Source organism: Equus quagga, chromosome 2, assembly GCF_021613505.1.
Source record: "Equus quagga isolate Etosha38 chromosome 2, UCLA_HA_Equagga_1.0, whole genome shotgun sequence".
Taxonomy (NCBI): Eukaryota; Metazoa; Chordata; class Mammalia; order Perissodactyla; family Equidae; genus Equus; species Equus quagga.
In genome coordinates this window covers 128016273-128033037 of record NC_060268.1, presented here as the reverse complement: position 1 = coordinate 128033037, position 16765 = coordinate 128016273, and the positions used below count along the sequence as shown (strand labels likewise).

The following is a 16765-nucleotide window of genomic DNA, read 5'->3' as shown; positions in this document are numbered from 1 at the left end:
CATTCGATTGGCATTTATTATGTGCTTCCTTATAAAGTTAGCTCATTTTTCCTATGTATGTCTTACCCAAGTATTTCCCAAAGATTTTTGAGGAGTAATGACCATATCTTTGTCTATCCTTACATTTCACTATATTCTTATAAATTGGTGGCTTTCACGTTGTAGATTCTTCACAAGTGCTTGATTTTCCTTTATCTGTGAAAGATAACTAAAGATTTGGAAACAGATTGGAGTACCAGCTAATAGAGCATTCAGATAGTGATGTGGCACTAAGATGAAGATGACTTTGGTTCTGGATATGTTGAGATATGGAGCTGGGCCCTAGGTACTCAGAACTGGAGTACAGGTGAGGAAGGATGCCTGGAAGTGTATTCTGAAGCCATGAAAATTGTATAAAGTGTGCATAGAGAACAGAGACTTAAGGAATGTCCACAGCAGGAGGAGGGAGAAGAACCACTGAAGAAGATAGAGGTAAGAGGATAAGGAGGGAATATAGAGTGTTGTGGAAGCCAAGGAAGGGGAGAGTGTCAAGCATCGTGGATCTGATGTGGAACAAATTTTATCACCTTGGGATATTGCTGGGCTTGGACCTAGAGGTCTCACTTTACCTTGCTTCATCTCCCTGAAGTGCAGGGCCCAGGAGCAGTTCAAGCCCCAAGGCTGGCTCTATAAATAACCTTGTTTTTCTGTAGAACCTATTGGTTTGGGGAGATGTAGGCTAGTTCAGTTAACTAAAGATCAAGTGTTGTAGCATATACCTATAATTTACGTTAATGAAAGCTCTAATGCTTTACAAATGTCACAAATGCTTTATTTACAAAGCATTTTCACAACTCCTATTTTACGGATAAGAAAATTATATATGAAAGTACTCTGTAAAAATTGTGTAAATTATAGTAAAAATTTTGGTGGTGTAGTTTTTATCATCACTAGTCACTAATATCTAATTTATTTTGAACATTTAACTAAGTGATTTTGAAGTGCTAAATTTCCCAATCATTTCTTGCTGTCTCCAGATATTAAAACACTGGTCATCAGTTTGGTGTTTTAAAATTAAAGTTGCAGAATAGTCTTTTTTTTTTTTAAGTTCTATTAACTAAATTTTAAAAACCTTAAAAACTTTTCCAGGATTACTAATATACTTATCCTTCCATGGGAATATAACAGTTGGAGTTTTATATGAATTATATGGTTTTGTTTGGTTTGGTTTTTCTTTAACCTGTTAATTATCAAAGTTCAGAGAGGAAGCTGATGTGAAGAGATCTTGGGCTTTCAAGTCAGACAGGGCTTGATTTCTAGCATTTCTACTTGCAAGAAATCCCATGTGTGGGTCTTTGGCAAGTTACTTACCTCTAAGAACTTCTATTTCTTCCTTTGTAAAATGGCAAAGGTAATACAGGTTCGCTATCCCTTATCCAAAATCCTTGGGGCTAGATCTGTTTTGGCATTCAGAATTCTGGGGCTCTTTATAGAAAGGTAACACCCCAGTAGGGTTTGGGGCCCCCAGCTTATAATCAAACACCTTAATATTAAATATGAATATTTGTACTAAGTGAAATAAATAAAAATTATAAATAGACTCACATTAGTTCAAGTCAAATTTTGCCACCAAATGAGTTCAGGTCAGGTAAGGTTTTGTCTCCAAATAAATTACAAAAAAACTTTCGGTTTTCAGAGCTTTATGGATATCGGAATTTCGGATAAGGGATTGTGGACCTGTGCTTCCCTTATAGGGTTGTTATGAAGATTTAAACAAGATAAGCCGAAAACACATAACACAATGCTGGGGTAGGTACTCAATAAATATTAATTTTTTTCTCTTGGAGATATTGGAAGTTTTTGGTTGTTTTTTAATTTATAAATCTCAGTTCCTCATTCTTTTTCTGAAAAGGAGCTATTTTAATTTCCCTTAAATCTTATGATGGGATTAAAACTAGAGGCCAAGTTTTGAGAATGTGAGAGTTGGGATGAGAAAGCAAGCAATAGATGAGGCTCAGGCTTGGCGTTAGCAACCAGTCTGGATTTTACCAGGTAACTTTTCAAGATAATGGTAGACTGAGCTTTGCTGGTTGAGGAGTCGTGCTCTAACTTCTCTAGAGTCTTAAAAGGAGACCTTGTGACCTTTTTGTCCTTGCTTCCTTGTTTTTCCACAGAGTGATAGAAGGAAATCAAGGCACCATTATGACTCAGATGAGAAATCAGAAACGAGAGAAAATGGTGTTGCAGATGACCTGGATGCTCCAAAGCCCAAAAAAGTTAAAATGAAAGAGAAGCTAAATGGAGACACTGAGGAAGGATGTAATAGACTTTCAGATGAGTTTTCTAAAACTCAGAAGTCGAGAAGAAAAGATTTGTCAAATGGAGATATTGATGAATATGAAAAAAAATCAAAGCGAGTGCCATCCTTAGATAGTTCTACTCAGAAATCAAGTGATAATAAACTAGAAGAGGTATGGATTCTTTTTGTTTTGCATTTGACATTATCCTTAAAATGCTGGTTAATTTGATTTTTTAGACTAGTTAGAATTGATTCTATATTTCCTGCTTAGTGTCCAGTACTGTCAGTTGGACCAGGGAGTCTGTAAGCTGAAGCCCGAGTCTTTTTTCCTTTGTCCCTTGTTTCTTTCATTGTATTGCCTTTTTCTTGGGGCGGAGGTGGGGAATGGTCAAATTTAAACCTTTCCTGTACTTTTGGTTTCCTAAACAATTTTTCCAAATTGCTTATTGATGGTCACCTACTTGCATTTCTTATGGTTATTTCATTCCCTACCAGTACTCATGAATTGACTTCTGACTTCCCTGAAACAAGGTACAAAAAGCCTTTTGACTTTGTGTATTGTGCCTCCTGCTTTTTCTGCTTCTTTAACAATAGCAACTTTAAATAATCTTTAGATCTTGTTGTAATTCAATCTTAAAGCTGTTTGCATTTTTAAAACAGAAATTGAACATATGAAAATGATCGGAAGAAATCTCTTGTGTTGGGTGTTAATTTTTTGGGAAGTGTAGAAAACATACTTAGTATAGGATCTGCATTCCTGGACCCATTGCTTTTGCCAGTATCTGTTAGAGTAGATATTTACTTGCACAGAATTTGGTCACTTTGTTCTTGCGCTTTCTTCCAGCAGAGCTCATAGGTTTATCTAGGTATTATAAATTGTCAGTAAATTACTCAGGCTTTCAGAAAGAAACAGCTTTGATATTCTTAATAATTCTTGGTAATTAATAATTCTTCATATTTTTAAAATCTGATAGTTGCTGATAATTTAAATACATTTGAGCTTAATTTAATGTGTAATCTTTGGGGAAAGATGTTGAATCCTTGCCTTACAATGTGGTGTTTTTTAATTTGTGAATTTGCTATTTGTTGGGAAGTACATATGTTAGAGAGTTGATCTAAAGGCCCTATAAATCTGTATTGCTAGTAGCTGAATGTGTGGGTTGCTTCTTACTCTGTTGGGATTTTGCCTGGTACAGTGCTCTGTACTGTAATAGGCTTAACTATTTATTATTTTACTTAGATCATGTGAGGGGTCAGGAATTCCACTTTTGGGAATTTATCCTCCTAAGGACATAATCATGAGGTGTGCAGAGATGAATAAGTACTCTTATCACAGTGACATTGTTGATAACAGCAAAAAATTTATGCATCCTAAATGTCTGATAGTAGGCAATTAGTTTAATAAAATATGCTATATCCATGCAGTAGAATGCATCTATCTTAAAGGGCATAGAAGAACGTTAGAAAGGTATTTAGTGTGTCTTATTAAACGAAAAAAGCATTATTACAAAACAGTGTATATAGTATGACCTTATTTTTATTTAAAAAAATTTGTGTGTGCATAGAGTGAGGATTGGAGGAATATGTGTTTCAAATGTGGCTTTAGTTGACTGGATTATAGATAACTTTTTAATTTTTTTCTGTTAATATGTGGTTTCTAAAATTTCTATAATGAAAATTTATTACTTTTGTAATAAAATTTTTTTCTTTTAACCTTAAAAAGATAACAGCATTGAGGTTTGTTTAAATGGCATACAGTCTGAATTTGATACATGTCTTTTATCTGGTTCCTGGTTTGAAAATTGCTATTTGTGTGTTGTTTTTAACTTCTTTCTTTAAACACACCACTAATAAAGTTTACAAGTAGATACACTGTCTTTGTTCTGTATATACATTGACTAGTACGCGACGTTTTCAGTAGATATTAGGTGATGGTGTCATGCTAACCTGTATATATGTTAAAGAAATTTTCAAGCTTACAGGATCTTTTCTTTGTATTAGTGACCTAAAAAATGCTTTTTAGAGCCATAGAACAACTTTTTAACTTTTAATTTTGGAAATAATTTACTTTCCTCATTGTGTAATTTCTTTTAGGGCTGGTTTATAGGCTTGTGTTAATCTTCGTAATTAATATTGTGTATGTCTGTGAATATGATTTAGATTATTAAATAGCTCCTTTGTAATAATGAAATGGAAATATATTTTGATTTATGTAGTAGCTGTATTTCTAAAGTGAGTTATGTGTGAATTAATCATTTTTAAATATATCATGGGAAAATGTAGTAAGCTTACTATTTAAAGGGATACTTCTGAAATTAAAAGAATTTCCCAGTAATTTCTCTTGTAAGTTAATATATACAATTTTGCAAGTTGACTGACTAAAGTTGATGTGTTAGCTCATTTAGTAAAAGCAAAAACAGTAAATGAGTAAAAGATTCTAAATAGCTAGTCGAATATGAACTATATTAGTTAGAACTTTGATTTCATTTTGACAGACCCTAACACGAGAACAGAAAGAAGGAGCCTTCTCCAATTTCCCTATTTCTGAAGAGACTATAAAGCTTCTGAAAGGTACTATGAATTTTAATGGATATGCAATTGAAAATCTACAGCTAGATTTTATAAAAACTCTTGTGCCTTTTCTGACCAAAAGTAGAATATAGAAAACATAGAGAAGTAGCTTTTCTTTAATTGCAGTTATTTCTACATCATCCTTTTTGGTATTCTGATCTATTTTAACTTTAAAGAATTATGTGTATTTGAAAAAAGTTCAGATCAATTTTTTTTTAACAATTCACCTTTGGGGTAGGAATAACTGTAACTGTTACTAGGTGGTGCACCTTTAGGCAGATGTTGAGGAACCAGGATTGTCATTTTCAAATAAATATCTTTTTTCCTATTGCAAGTCCTAAATATTTCAATAAAATCTCATTTTACAGGTCGAGGGGTAACATATCTCTTTCCTATTCAAGTTAAGACCTTTGGTCCTGTATATGAAGGAAAAGATTTAATTGCTCAAGCACGGACAGGAACAGGAAAGACATTCTCTTTTGCCATTCCCTTGATTGAAAGACTCCAAAGAAATCAAGAGACAATTAAAAAAAGCCGCTCACCAAAGGTAACCATTATAGGGAGTAAAAGATTTAAACATTACTTTAATGGAAAGAGAAAGAAAGAGTATACTGGTCTTAAGTTCAAGTACTCCCAAGATAGAAAAGTTGGCCCTGTGGCATAAAGTAAAAATTTGGGTCCCAGGGGCTGGCCCAGTGGCATCGTGGATGGATTAACGTGCTCCACTTTGGAAGCCTGGGGTTCGTGGATTTGGATCCTGGGTGCGGACCTACACACCGTTCATCGAGCCACGCTATGGTGCTGTCCCATGTACCAAGTAGAGGAAGACAGGCAAGGATGTTAGCTTAGGGACCATCTTCCTCAAGCAAAAAGAGGAAGATTGGCAGCAGGTGTTAGCTCAGATCCAGTCTTCCGCACACACACAAAAATTGGGTCTTAAAGCAAAAATTTGTTGATTTTTAACATAAATCTCAAGTAGGGGCTGGCCTGATGGCACAGTGGTCAAGTTCGTGCATTCCTCTTTGGTGGCCCAGGGCTCACAGGTTAAGTACCCTGGTGTGGACCTGGCATGGCTCATCAAGCCATGCTGTGGCCACATCCCATGTAAAATAGAGGAAGACTAGCACAGATGTTAGCTCAGCAACAATCTCCTCACAAAAAAGAAAAAAGAGAAAAGAAATGTCAAGTAAAGCTAAAGTGAAGTAGTTATTGCTTATGAATGTAATGTGTATGGATCCTAGATGTCTTTGATGACTGTGTATTATGAAGCCAGCAAATCTAATTTAGGAATATTTATAATTAGTATATTTAGTGACCTTTTCCTTCTCTTTTTTCAACTCTGACCTTTGCTTTTAAACAGTCAATTTGCTAGATAGGTATTCATTTATTTGTTCATTTAGTAAATAATATGATTTATTTCACTGGTTGATTTTTTAAGAATATAGAAATGATATTGCTAGTCTCTATGTTATTGTGGTACTGGAGATCTGTCTTAATTTATCAGTAGTAAAGAACAGAGAGGACCTAATGAAATTTCAGCCTAAAATTTGACCTTTTTGAAACTTGTGTTCACTTTAAGGTTCATAAAAGTGAAGAAGAAAAAGTAAGCATCAAAATTTGAACAGATATGTGACTAAAAGTAATTTGTTCTTTGAGACTCCTAACTGATATTACAGTATAAAAGTAAATTTACATACAGTCATGTGTTACTTAATGAGGGGGACACTGGGGACACATTCTGAGAAATGTGTTGTTTGGCAATTTTGTGGTTGTACAAACATCATAGGGTGTACTTACACAAACCTAGATGGTATAGCCTACTACACACCTATGCTGAATGCTACTAATCTTATGGGACCACTGTCGTGTGTGCTGTATGTGGTCATATATGTTGGTTGTCATTGACCAAAATGTTATGCAGTGCTTGACTGCATATGAATATATTTAAATCATAATGGTCTTGGATTAGGTTAGACAACAGGACAGATATTTTTTATAGAGTTCTCTTTCTTAGGTAAATTAGGAAAGACCTCAAGTAATAGAAATAGGACACAGTCCCAACTCTGCCTTAAAAAAACTTTTAAGTTAGAAGGACATTGCTGGAGATTGCAGCTCCACCACTTCTAGCTGTTTGATCTTGAGCGAGACTTTTAACTTCTCTAAGATTCATGGTCCTCATCTATAAAACTGGAATAATAATGCCACCTCATAGGGTTTTTGTAAGCGTCAATTTAGATAATTCACATAAAGCACTAGTGCCTGGCACATGGTGAGCATTGATTCATTCATTTAACAAATATTTTTTGAGCATCTGTTCTGTGCCAGGCACTGTTTGAAGTGCAAGGAATATAGCTCAGTCTGACATAAATCCCTGCCTTCACGGAGCTCACATTTTAGGGGATGAGACAGAAAATAAACAAATAAGTAAAATCTAATTATTTTATATGGTCTAAATACTAAGGAGGAACAGTTAAGCAGGGGTGGGAGGGTATGAAAAGAGGGTTAGGAACCTCATTGAGAAAGTGAGTTTTGGAAAGAGACCTGAAGAAAGTAAGGGAAGATATAATAAATACAAGCCATTGTTCTTGTTATTTGTGCTGTCTGTCTTTAAATACTATGACATTAATGTTGAGATTCCTAGCTTTAAATACACCTTAAAAAAAGGTCTTCTCAGTTTGAATAGACATCTGTAGAAAAGTGTCTTTTTTTTTTTTAAACCTCTTGCTCAGGTACTTGTTTTGGCTCCTACAAGGGAACTGGCAAACCAAGTAGCCAAAGACTTCAAAGATATAACTAGGAAACTCAGTGTGGCCTGTTTTTATGGTGGAACATCATATCAAAGCCAAAGTGAGTAAATATGTGTGATAGTAATGCAAAGATTTATTTGCTACTTAAATCTAAAGAAATAATGCAAAAATATATATTTGATTTTTACATGTTACTGATATTTCTCTCTTCTCACAGTTAATCATATTCGAAATGGTATTGACATCTTGGTTGGGACTCCTGGTCGTATCAAAGATCATCTGCAAAGCGGCCGATTAGATCTTTCTAAACTGCGCCATGTTGTGCTGGATGAAGTGGATCAAATGTTAGATTTAGGCTTTGCTGAACAAGTTGAAGATATTATCCATGAATCCTACAAAACTGGTATATCCTAATTCAAAATAAGCACGTTAGCAATTCTCTTATCTAAAAGCTTATGAGTTTTTTATTTCATAATTTTTATTACATTATCCCCAGTTATTGCATGTATTATTATATTACATTGTCCCCAGTGGTCTAACAAAATTAAAGTTATTTGATATCTGTTCTCTTCCTGAACAAGAAGTACAGTAGTATACTTTCTTAGCTTTCTATGCTTTCTTCCATGTATTATTTTTTTATAGTTAGTAGTTAGATTTACTAACATATTTTACGATTTCTTTGCTCATTGTTCCTTCTTAAATTCTCACCTTCCTTCTGGATTCAGTTTTCTTGATATTTTCCCCTAGTTTTGAAAGTTGAAAATTTTAGTAATTGCAATGAAGTTTGTATGTTCAAAATTCACTCCAAGTTTTAAATTTTTCATTATTTCTTTGAAGCTTGGGGGGGATTTTTGAGAGCTGACTACATCCTGGGATATGAAGAAAGCATTTGAATTCTTTTTGTTTGTTTAAGATTCTGAAGACAATCCTCAGACTTTACTTTTTTCTGCAACTTGCCCACAGTGGGTATACAAAGTTGCAAAAAAATACATGAAATCCAGATATGAACAGGTTGACCTTGTTGGAAAAATGACTCAAAAGGCTGCAACTACTGTGGAAGTAAGTAGCTTTCCAGCATGATAGATTTTAGCTTTTAGTTGGTATTTTGAATTTTGTTGAAGCTAAACTTATGTTTTAGGTACCAGTTCAGACCACATCTCTCTTTTTTACCCTTTATCAGTAAGATACCTTTGTATTTCTGTAGTCTGAGACTAAGGAGCAGAATAGAATACAGGGGGGAAAGTATGTGAACAGGCAAGTCCTCACAGGAGACACAGAATCAGTCTGATTTCAGAGACGGACTTAGAGTATGGAGAATGTGACAAAGGAGGCAATTCACACCAATTCGAAAAGAATAGTGCTGGAATAATTGTTAAAGCTTAGGCCAAAAAGGATCCTCATCTCATACCCTATACCAAAAATATTCCCAAAAGATTTTTAAAAATTAAGTCATAAAATAATTCAAAGCAGATATAGAAGAACAGTTATTTGATTTCAGGAAAGGGAAGGCTTTTCTAAACAGAAATTCAGAAGAGGATGCCATAAAGGAAAAGGTTGATAATTTGACTCCATTCAAATTTAAATCAATAGTATGTTTTTTAAAAAAAGAGGTAAAGGTGAATGTTTGTATTAGTTACAAAGTCAGGTGTGTACCGTATATGTACTTTTCCATTTAATACAGTTAATAGATGTACATACATGTGCATCTAGATAAAAATAAGTTAAATGAACAATAGTATAATTTATAAATACAATGTAATGGTTAAAAAGAATGAATTTGAGTGATAAAAAACAAATTACAAAATCTGTACAGAATTATATTATTTTTCTTAAAAGTACACAAAATGGTAAATGAATTCTTAAGGTATTTATGTAAATGTACAAAGATAGGTTGGAAGGATAAACATCAAACTAATATAATAATTAGTCTGGGAAAAGTCTGGGAAAGAGGACTTGTATAGTACATGATGGTCAAAGGAAGCTTTGTATCTTTTGTAATGGCTGAAGGTTTTACAATAAGAACATAAAACGCATCAGTGGAAAAAATTTATGAAAGACATTTTCAAACATGTACAAGAATTGAATAGTATAAGGGGTCTGATGTACCTATCACCAGGCTTTAACAATGATCTTTTCTATACCCCCATACATATCCCTGCATTCAAAGCAATCCAGTCATCATTTCATCTTCATGTAATTGTATATATTTTTTAAAGGATATGGGCTCTTTAAAAACAAACAAAAAACCTCAAAGTTACTATCACAGTAGAAAAAAACTTTAGTAGTAGTAAAGAACAAAGTAGTTCTTTAATATCATTAAATATCTATTGTCCACATTACCCAGTTGTCTTTTTTTTTTTAATAGTTTGTTTGAATCTGGATCCAAATAAGATCCTTACATTGCCACTGATTATTTATGTGTCGTAAATCTTTTATAATCTATAGGTTCCTCTGTTCCTTTTTTTCATCTCAGTTTTTTCTGGAAAAGAACCATCCTTTGTCTTAGAAGTTTCCCACTGTCTCAGTTTTGCTGATTTGCAACCCTGTGGTGTTACTTAACAGGTTCCTCTGCCTTCATTTTCCTGTGAGTTAATGGTTAGATTGTGAGGCTTGATCAGATTCAAGTTTGTTTTTCTCCTTTCAGAGTAGGAGAAGCAGCAAGACTTTGTTGTAGGTAGTACAGATGATTCTTAGTTTTCTTCTTTGTGCTTTTCTCTGTTTTCCAGTTGTTCTATAATTAATATGTGTTACATTTTTAAAGTAATTTTATTGAGATATATATTAAAATGCACAGATATAAAATGTACATTATAACCACCAGCTAGATTCTACCATTAATATTTTACTATATTTGTTTTATCACATATCTACCCATCCCTATATCCATCTTTTTTGTTTATTGAGTTCATAATAGTTTACATCACTGTGAAATTTCAGTTGTACATTATTTCGTGTCTATCACATAAATGCTCCCCTTATGTCTGTCTTATGTTTTGATTCATTTCAAATTGCAGAAATCAGTATACTTTACCGAAGTATTTTAGCATGCACATCTTTAACTAGAGCTCAATATTTACACATTTTTTATTGAGGTAAAATTCATATAACAAATTTGCCATTTTAAAGTGTACAATTCAGTGTCATTTAGTATGTTCACCATGTTGTGCAACCATTGCTTCTGTCTGCTTCCGAAACACCTCATCACCCCAAAGGGAAACCCTGTAACCGTTAAGTTACTCCGCATTCCCTCCTTCCCCCAGCCCCTGGCGACCACCAATCTGCTTTCTGTCTCTATGAATTTACCTGTTCTGGATATTTCATATAAATTGTGTTCATACAACATGTGACTTCTCTGTCAGGCGTCTTTCATTTAGCATAATGTTTTTGAGGTTCATCCATATAATATTAACGGTTTTCAAGGTAAGATTTACATACAGTGAAATGCAAAATCTTAATTGTACATTTACTTAGTTTTAACAGATTCGTAAATGTGTGTAACCCAAATCCCTATGAAAATATAGAATATTACCATCATCCCAAAAAGTTCTCTCATACCCCTGCCCAGTCAGTCTTCATCCAGAGGCACCCATTGTTCTGATTTTTTCCACCATAGATTAGTTTTGCCTGTTCTAGAACTTCATGTAAATGAAATCATACTGTGTGTACTTTTTTTCTATAAGGCTTCATTCATCCAGCATATGTTTTGAGATTCATCCATATTGTTGCATGTATCAGTACTTGGTATCTTTTAATTACTGAATAGTTTTCTATTGTGTACACATATTACACTTTATTTATCCTTTCACCTATTGATGGCCATTTGTATATTATTTTTTTAATGATTTTATTGAGGTCATATTGGCTTATAGCATTGTGTAAATTTCAGGTGTACGTTACTATATTTCAATTTCTGTGTAAACTGTATTGTGTTCACCATCAATAGTCTAGTTTTTATCTATCACCGTAGATATGTACTCCTTTACCCCTTTCATCCTCCCCTCACTCCCTTCCCCTCTGGTAACTGCCAATCTGTTCTCCTTATCTATGTGTTTATCTTCCACATATGAGTGAAATCATATGGTAGTTGTCTTTCTCTGTCCGACTTATTTCACTTAGCGTAATACCCTCAGGGTCCATCCATGTTGCTGCAAATGGGATGGCTTTGTCTTTTTTATGGCTGAGTAGTATTCCATTGTACATATATACCACATCATCTTTATCTATTCATCTGTTGATGGGCACTTGGGTTGCTTTGACATTTTAGCTGTTGTGAAGAATGCTGCAATGAACGTAGGGATACCTGTATCTTTTTGAATTATTGATTTCATGTTCTTTGGATAAATACCCAGTAGAACTATTAATAGCTGGATCATATGGTATTTCTATTTGTAGTTTTTTGAGAAATCTCCACACTGCTTTCCATAGTGGCTGCACCAGTTTGCATTCCCACCAGCAATATGTGAGAGTTCCCTTTTCTCCACATCCTCTCCAACGCTTGTTATTTCGTGTCTTGTTAATTATAGCCATTCTGATGGGTGTGATATCTCATTGTAGTTTTGATTTGCATTTCCCTAATAATTAGTGATGTTGAACATCTTTTCATGTGCCTGTTGGCCATCTGTATATCTTCTTTGGAAAAACGTCTGTTCATTTCCTCTGCCTATTTTTTGATTGAGTTGTTCATTTTTTTGTTGTTGAGTTGTATGAGTTCTTTATATATTTTGGAAATTAGCCCCTTGTTGGAAATGTGATTTGCAAATAATCTCTCCCAGTTGATGGATTGTCTTTTCATTTTGATGATCGTTTTCTTTGCTTTGCAGAAGCCTTTTAGCCTGATGTAGTCCCATTTATTTTTTCTTGTTTCCCTTACTTGAGTAGACATGGTATTTCAAAAGATACTAAGACCAATGTCAGAGTGTTTTCTTTGAGGAGTTTTATGGTTTCAAGTCTCACATTCAAATCTAATCCATTTTGAGTTAATTTTTGTGTATGGTGGAAGATAATGGTCTACTTTCATTCTTTTGCACGTGGCTTCAATAAATCCACCATTTATTGAAGAGACTTTCCTTTCTCCATTGTATGTTCTTGGCTCCTTTCTTGAAGATTAGCTGTCTGTAGATGTGTGGTCATTTGTATATTGTTTTTAAATGAGGTTGGAGAGAATCGTTGTCTTATTGTTTCCCAGGAAGGCCAATTCTGGAACAGGTAGAAAAAAATGTACAAGAGAAATCTTTTTCAGTAACTTTAATGAAACATACTTGACATTTTCTTTCCTCAAAGCATTTGGCCATCCAATGCCATTGGTCCCAGAGGCCAGCAGTTATTGGAGATGTCCTTCAAGTCTACAGTGGGTCTGAAGGGAGGGCTATTATTTTCTGTGAGACCAAAAAGAATGTAACTGAAATGGCTATGAACCCGCACATAAAACAGGTAAGTCTCTTTCATGATTTCTCTAATTGAGATTATAGGGGTGAATCACTGAACAAAATAATCATTGTCCTCTGTGAACCAGGTTCGATAGTCATTTTTAGATTTAGTCTAGCTCAGAAAGAAGTTATAGCCAGCCTCTCATAATCTGTTAAATCAGGATGGAATTATATCTGTTTTCATCAGAAATTTTTTCAAGACTTTGCAAATGTGATCTTCAAAGTATAACAGTTGAAACAAAATGAGTTTCTATGGGAAAGAGTGGGTAATATTTTAGAGTTATAGAGAATTTCAGAGTTTAGAGAATGTTTAGAGTTGTGTTATAAGATATTTTAGAGTTGTGTTATAAAATGAATCCAAATATTTATTGAATGAATGGATCAGAATACTAAATCCATGTCTCTTTTTTCTTTTAACTTTTTATAGTAAAGATTTCAAACATATACAAAAGTTGACATCTAGTAGACCCCTATGTATTCATTCTCCAATGCAATAATTAATCTGTTTCATCAGAATGCCCACACACTTCCTGCTCCTGAATTATTTTGAAGCACACCCTAGATAACATTAATATGTTCATAAATATTTGGCTTATCCTTGGATAAGGATTAAAAATAATCCTTAAGAGGGCCTGCCCAGTGGCTTAGCAATTGGGTTCGCGCACTCCACTTCAGAGGCCTAGGATTCGCCGGTTCAGGTCCTGGACACGGACCTGGCCCACTGCTGGTTGGGCCATGCTGTGGTTGGCGTCCCACATATAAAGTAGAGGAGGATGGGCACGGATCTTAGCTCAGGGCCAAGCTTCCTCAGCAAAAAGAGGAGGATTGGCAGCAGATGTTAGCTCAGGGCTGATTGTCCTTAAAAAAAACCAAAAAAATCCTTAAGGTTTAGAACAATCCTTGGAAAAGGATTATTTTCAAAAATGCACAATGCTGTTATCACATCTGAAAAATTAACAGTAATTAATACTTCAAATATCATTAGTGTTTAGATTCTCAATTGTGTCATAAATGCTTTGTTTTTTCTTTTATAATTTATTTTCTTGAATCTGGATCCAGATAAGATTCTTATGTTCTGTGATTTCATTAAATCTCTTTAATATGTGGATTCCTCCTTCATCTATTTTCTTCTTGTAGCTTTTTTTATTGTTGTTTAAGAAACCATGTTTCCTGGCCAGCCCAGTGGCATAGTGGTTAAGCTCGCTTGCTCTGCTTCAGTGGCCAGGGTTCGCAGGTTTGGATCCCGGGTATGGACGTACACACCGCTCATCAAGCCATGCTGTGGTGGCATCCCACATACAACATAGAGGAAGATTGGCACAGATGTTAGCTCAGCGACAGTCTTCCTCAAGCAAAAAGAGAAAGGTTGGCAACAGATATTAGCTCAGGGCCAATCTTTCTCACCAAAAAAAAGGAAAAGAAAACCATGTTTCTATAATCTAGAGTATTACTTTCCTGTGATATCATTTAAAATGTTCCTTTGTCTTCTGTATTTCCTGAAAATTCATGTTTGTTTATTTAGGGCAAAATTTTCATGACTGATATACTTCCATTAGGAGGTATATAATGTCTAGTTCCTTCCCTTTTTGTGATGTTAGTCCATTGATAATACTATCAGTCCTTATGTAAGTGTCTCTCCAAATAACACCATCTCTCCTTATTGTCTGTCCAGTCATTTTTGTTGTCTGTGACTTGTTATCTAGTAGATTCCTAAGGAAGGGCTCATGGAAACATATTGCCTGTTGGTAATAGCTTGTTTGTAACTCTATACCTGAAATTCATTTTGGCTGGATATAAAATTCTTGGTTAACATTTTCTTTCCTTTAGTATCTTAAATGTTTTTCCATTGTTTTTGGAATAAAGCATACTATGAAACATCTGATAACCAGTCTGGTATTTTTTTTCCTTATAAGTGATTTGGTCTTTTGCCTGAACGCAGAGGACTTTTTTTCTTTTTTTAAAAAAATCTGGAGTTTTATTAGAATATATTTGGGTGTTATTCTAGGTCACTTTTTCTGGGTACACAGTATGCACTTTCAATTTGTGGTTTCATATATATTCTTTTTAATTTCAGTAAAATTTTCTTGAATTATAGCTTTTTGATATTTGGTTTGTCTCATTACTTTAGTTTTTGTCTTTAGGGACTCTTGTTATACATATGTTGACTTTTTTCTTCTCTCCTTTGTCACGTTATCTCAAATCCATTTCATCTTTTTCTTTGTTTCAATTTTCAGAATTTCCCATTTTCAAGGCATCATCCTTTGTGCTTACCCAATCTTGTATTCTTTCAAGTCTAGTCTTCATTTATAAAAGTCTTTATCTTTTATTTCTACTTCTTTCTTGAGTCATTTCACCTCAGTTTGTAGTTTTTCTCATTCTGATTTTTCTTGTTCTTTCATATATCATTTTAAAGTTTTAGCTCATTCAGGATTACAATACTGTACTTTTCATCTGTTTTGTGGGTGTGCCTTTCAAGAGCTCTTTTATTATTTGTGGAGATATTATTCTGCTTCTTATTCTTTTGCCCCCTAATTACTTTCTGTGGGATTTAACCATGATCTTTTCTGTTGCATATTTTTAATAATGATGAAATACATCTTTCTGAACTTTAGATGGAGGGGCATAGGTTGGAATAATTTTCTTGCTTCACTAATATTTTTGTTAGTGTTTAAGAATACGGTCTGTAAATTAAATCTCAATAAAGCTGTTAAAAAAAAAGGTCTCACTTTCTGAGCTCTGGCTGTCTTTTCCCTCACTTTTATTTGGATCTGCTCTTTCCTTCTGTCGTTCCTGGCATCCTCAGTTTGGGTTCTAGGTCCAACAGTTTGTCATCACTGTGGGGCTTTGTCCTGGCAAGGGAGCATTGGCTTGTGAGTTTTCAAAGTTCATAGAGGTCTCAGGCCGCTCCATGCTCTTTTAGACCTTACTTCTGGCTCCTCACAGTCACCCTTAAATATGCAAAAACTCTTCTGGTTTCAGTTGTTATTGTCAAATCGGCCCATTATGCTTTCCAGGGACTATCTGTTCTTAGGACTAGCAAATCCCCCCCCCCCCCCACCATACATACAGGTCTTGTCCCTACCTGCTCATGTTTTGGAAGTCATGAAAATGCCTTGTCACTTAGTTTTGTCACAAATATTTGTGGATTTTTAGTTTTATTACCCTAGTTGATGTGTTTGTTTTTATGTGAGAACTGGAAATTAGAAAACTGTGCTGTCACCATCTTCCACAGTGTCATTTTAACTGTGTAGCTTTAGCTTTGTATCCAGTATAAGCAAATGGAGGCTAAATAGAGAAAGGGTTTTGGAGGGCGATTGATGTGCCTTTCCTGTTACTGCTTTAGAACAGTCAGCAGCTGTCTTGTGGAAGCTATGGTTTTATGTCATAGGGAGGAATTGGCTTGCTGCAAAGGCTTGGTGAGAGTTCTCTTAGTGGACGAAATCAGTTTCTATGGTTGGGAGTAATGTAGTTTCTCCTCTGCTGGGTGACTGCTACTTAGGTAAAAAGTAGTAGTAGCATCTCATTATGGGTGGTACGGGATTTTATGGACTAACCAAGGAAGTTTAATGGTTAGTTTATTTTTATTTTTAAATTTTGATTTAATTGAACTTTTTCCTTAAGGTCAGGTTATATGAGAAAAATGCCTTCTTAATTCTAAACAGTTAAACACACAAACTTTTGGAAAATGATTTATTCATAAGTTGGAGACCTAGAAACCATCACTGGTATCAGGAATGTATTAT

General features: G+C 34.5%; 1 protein-coding gene across 5 annotated transcripts in view; it reads left to right on the top strand.

Annotated features, from left to right (window-relative positions):
* The window catches only part of DDX50 (DExD-box helicase 50), a 31228-nt gene that overhangs the window by 1451 nt on the left and 13012 nt on the right, over positions 1 to 16765 (top strand). For 2 of the 5 annotated variants that reach the window (XM_046650329.1, XM_046650362.1), the window contains exons 2-8: positions 2154 to 2450; positions 4774 to 4849; positions 5218 to 5396; positions 7579 to 7696; positions 7814 to 7999; positions 8510 to 8655; positions 12877 to 13026. In XM_046650329.1, coding sequence (XP_046506285.1) covers positions 2154 to 2450; positions 4774 to 4849; positions 5218 to 5396; positions 7579 to 7696; positions 7814 to 7999; positions 8510 to 8655; positions 12877 to 13026 — 1152 coding nt within the window. Of the gene's footprint in view, positions 1 to 165; positions 472 to 1675; positions 1789 to 2153; positions 2451 to 4773; positions 4850 to 5217; positions 5397 to 7578; positions 7697 to 7813; positions 8000 to 8509; positions 8656 to 12876; positions 13027 to 16765 lie in introns of all 5 variants that reach the window. The other 3 variants (XM_046650342.1, XM_046650336.1, XM_046650352.1) reach the window with 3 other exon arrangements.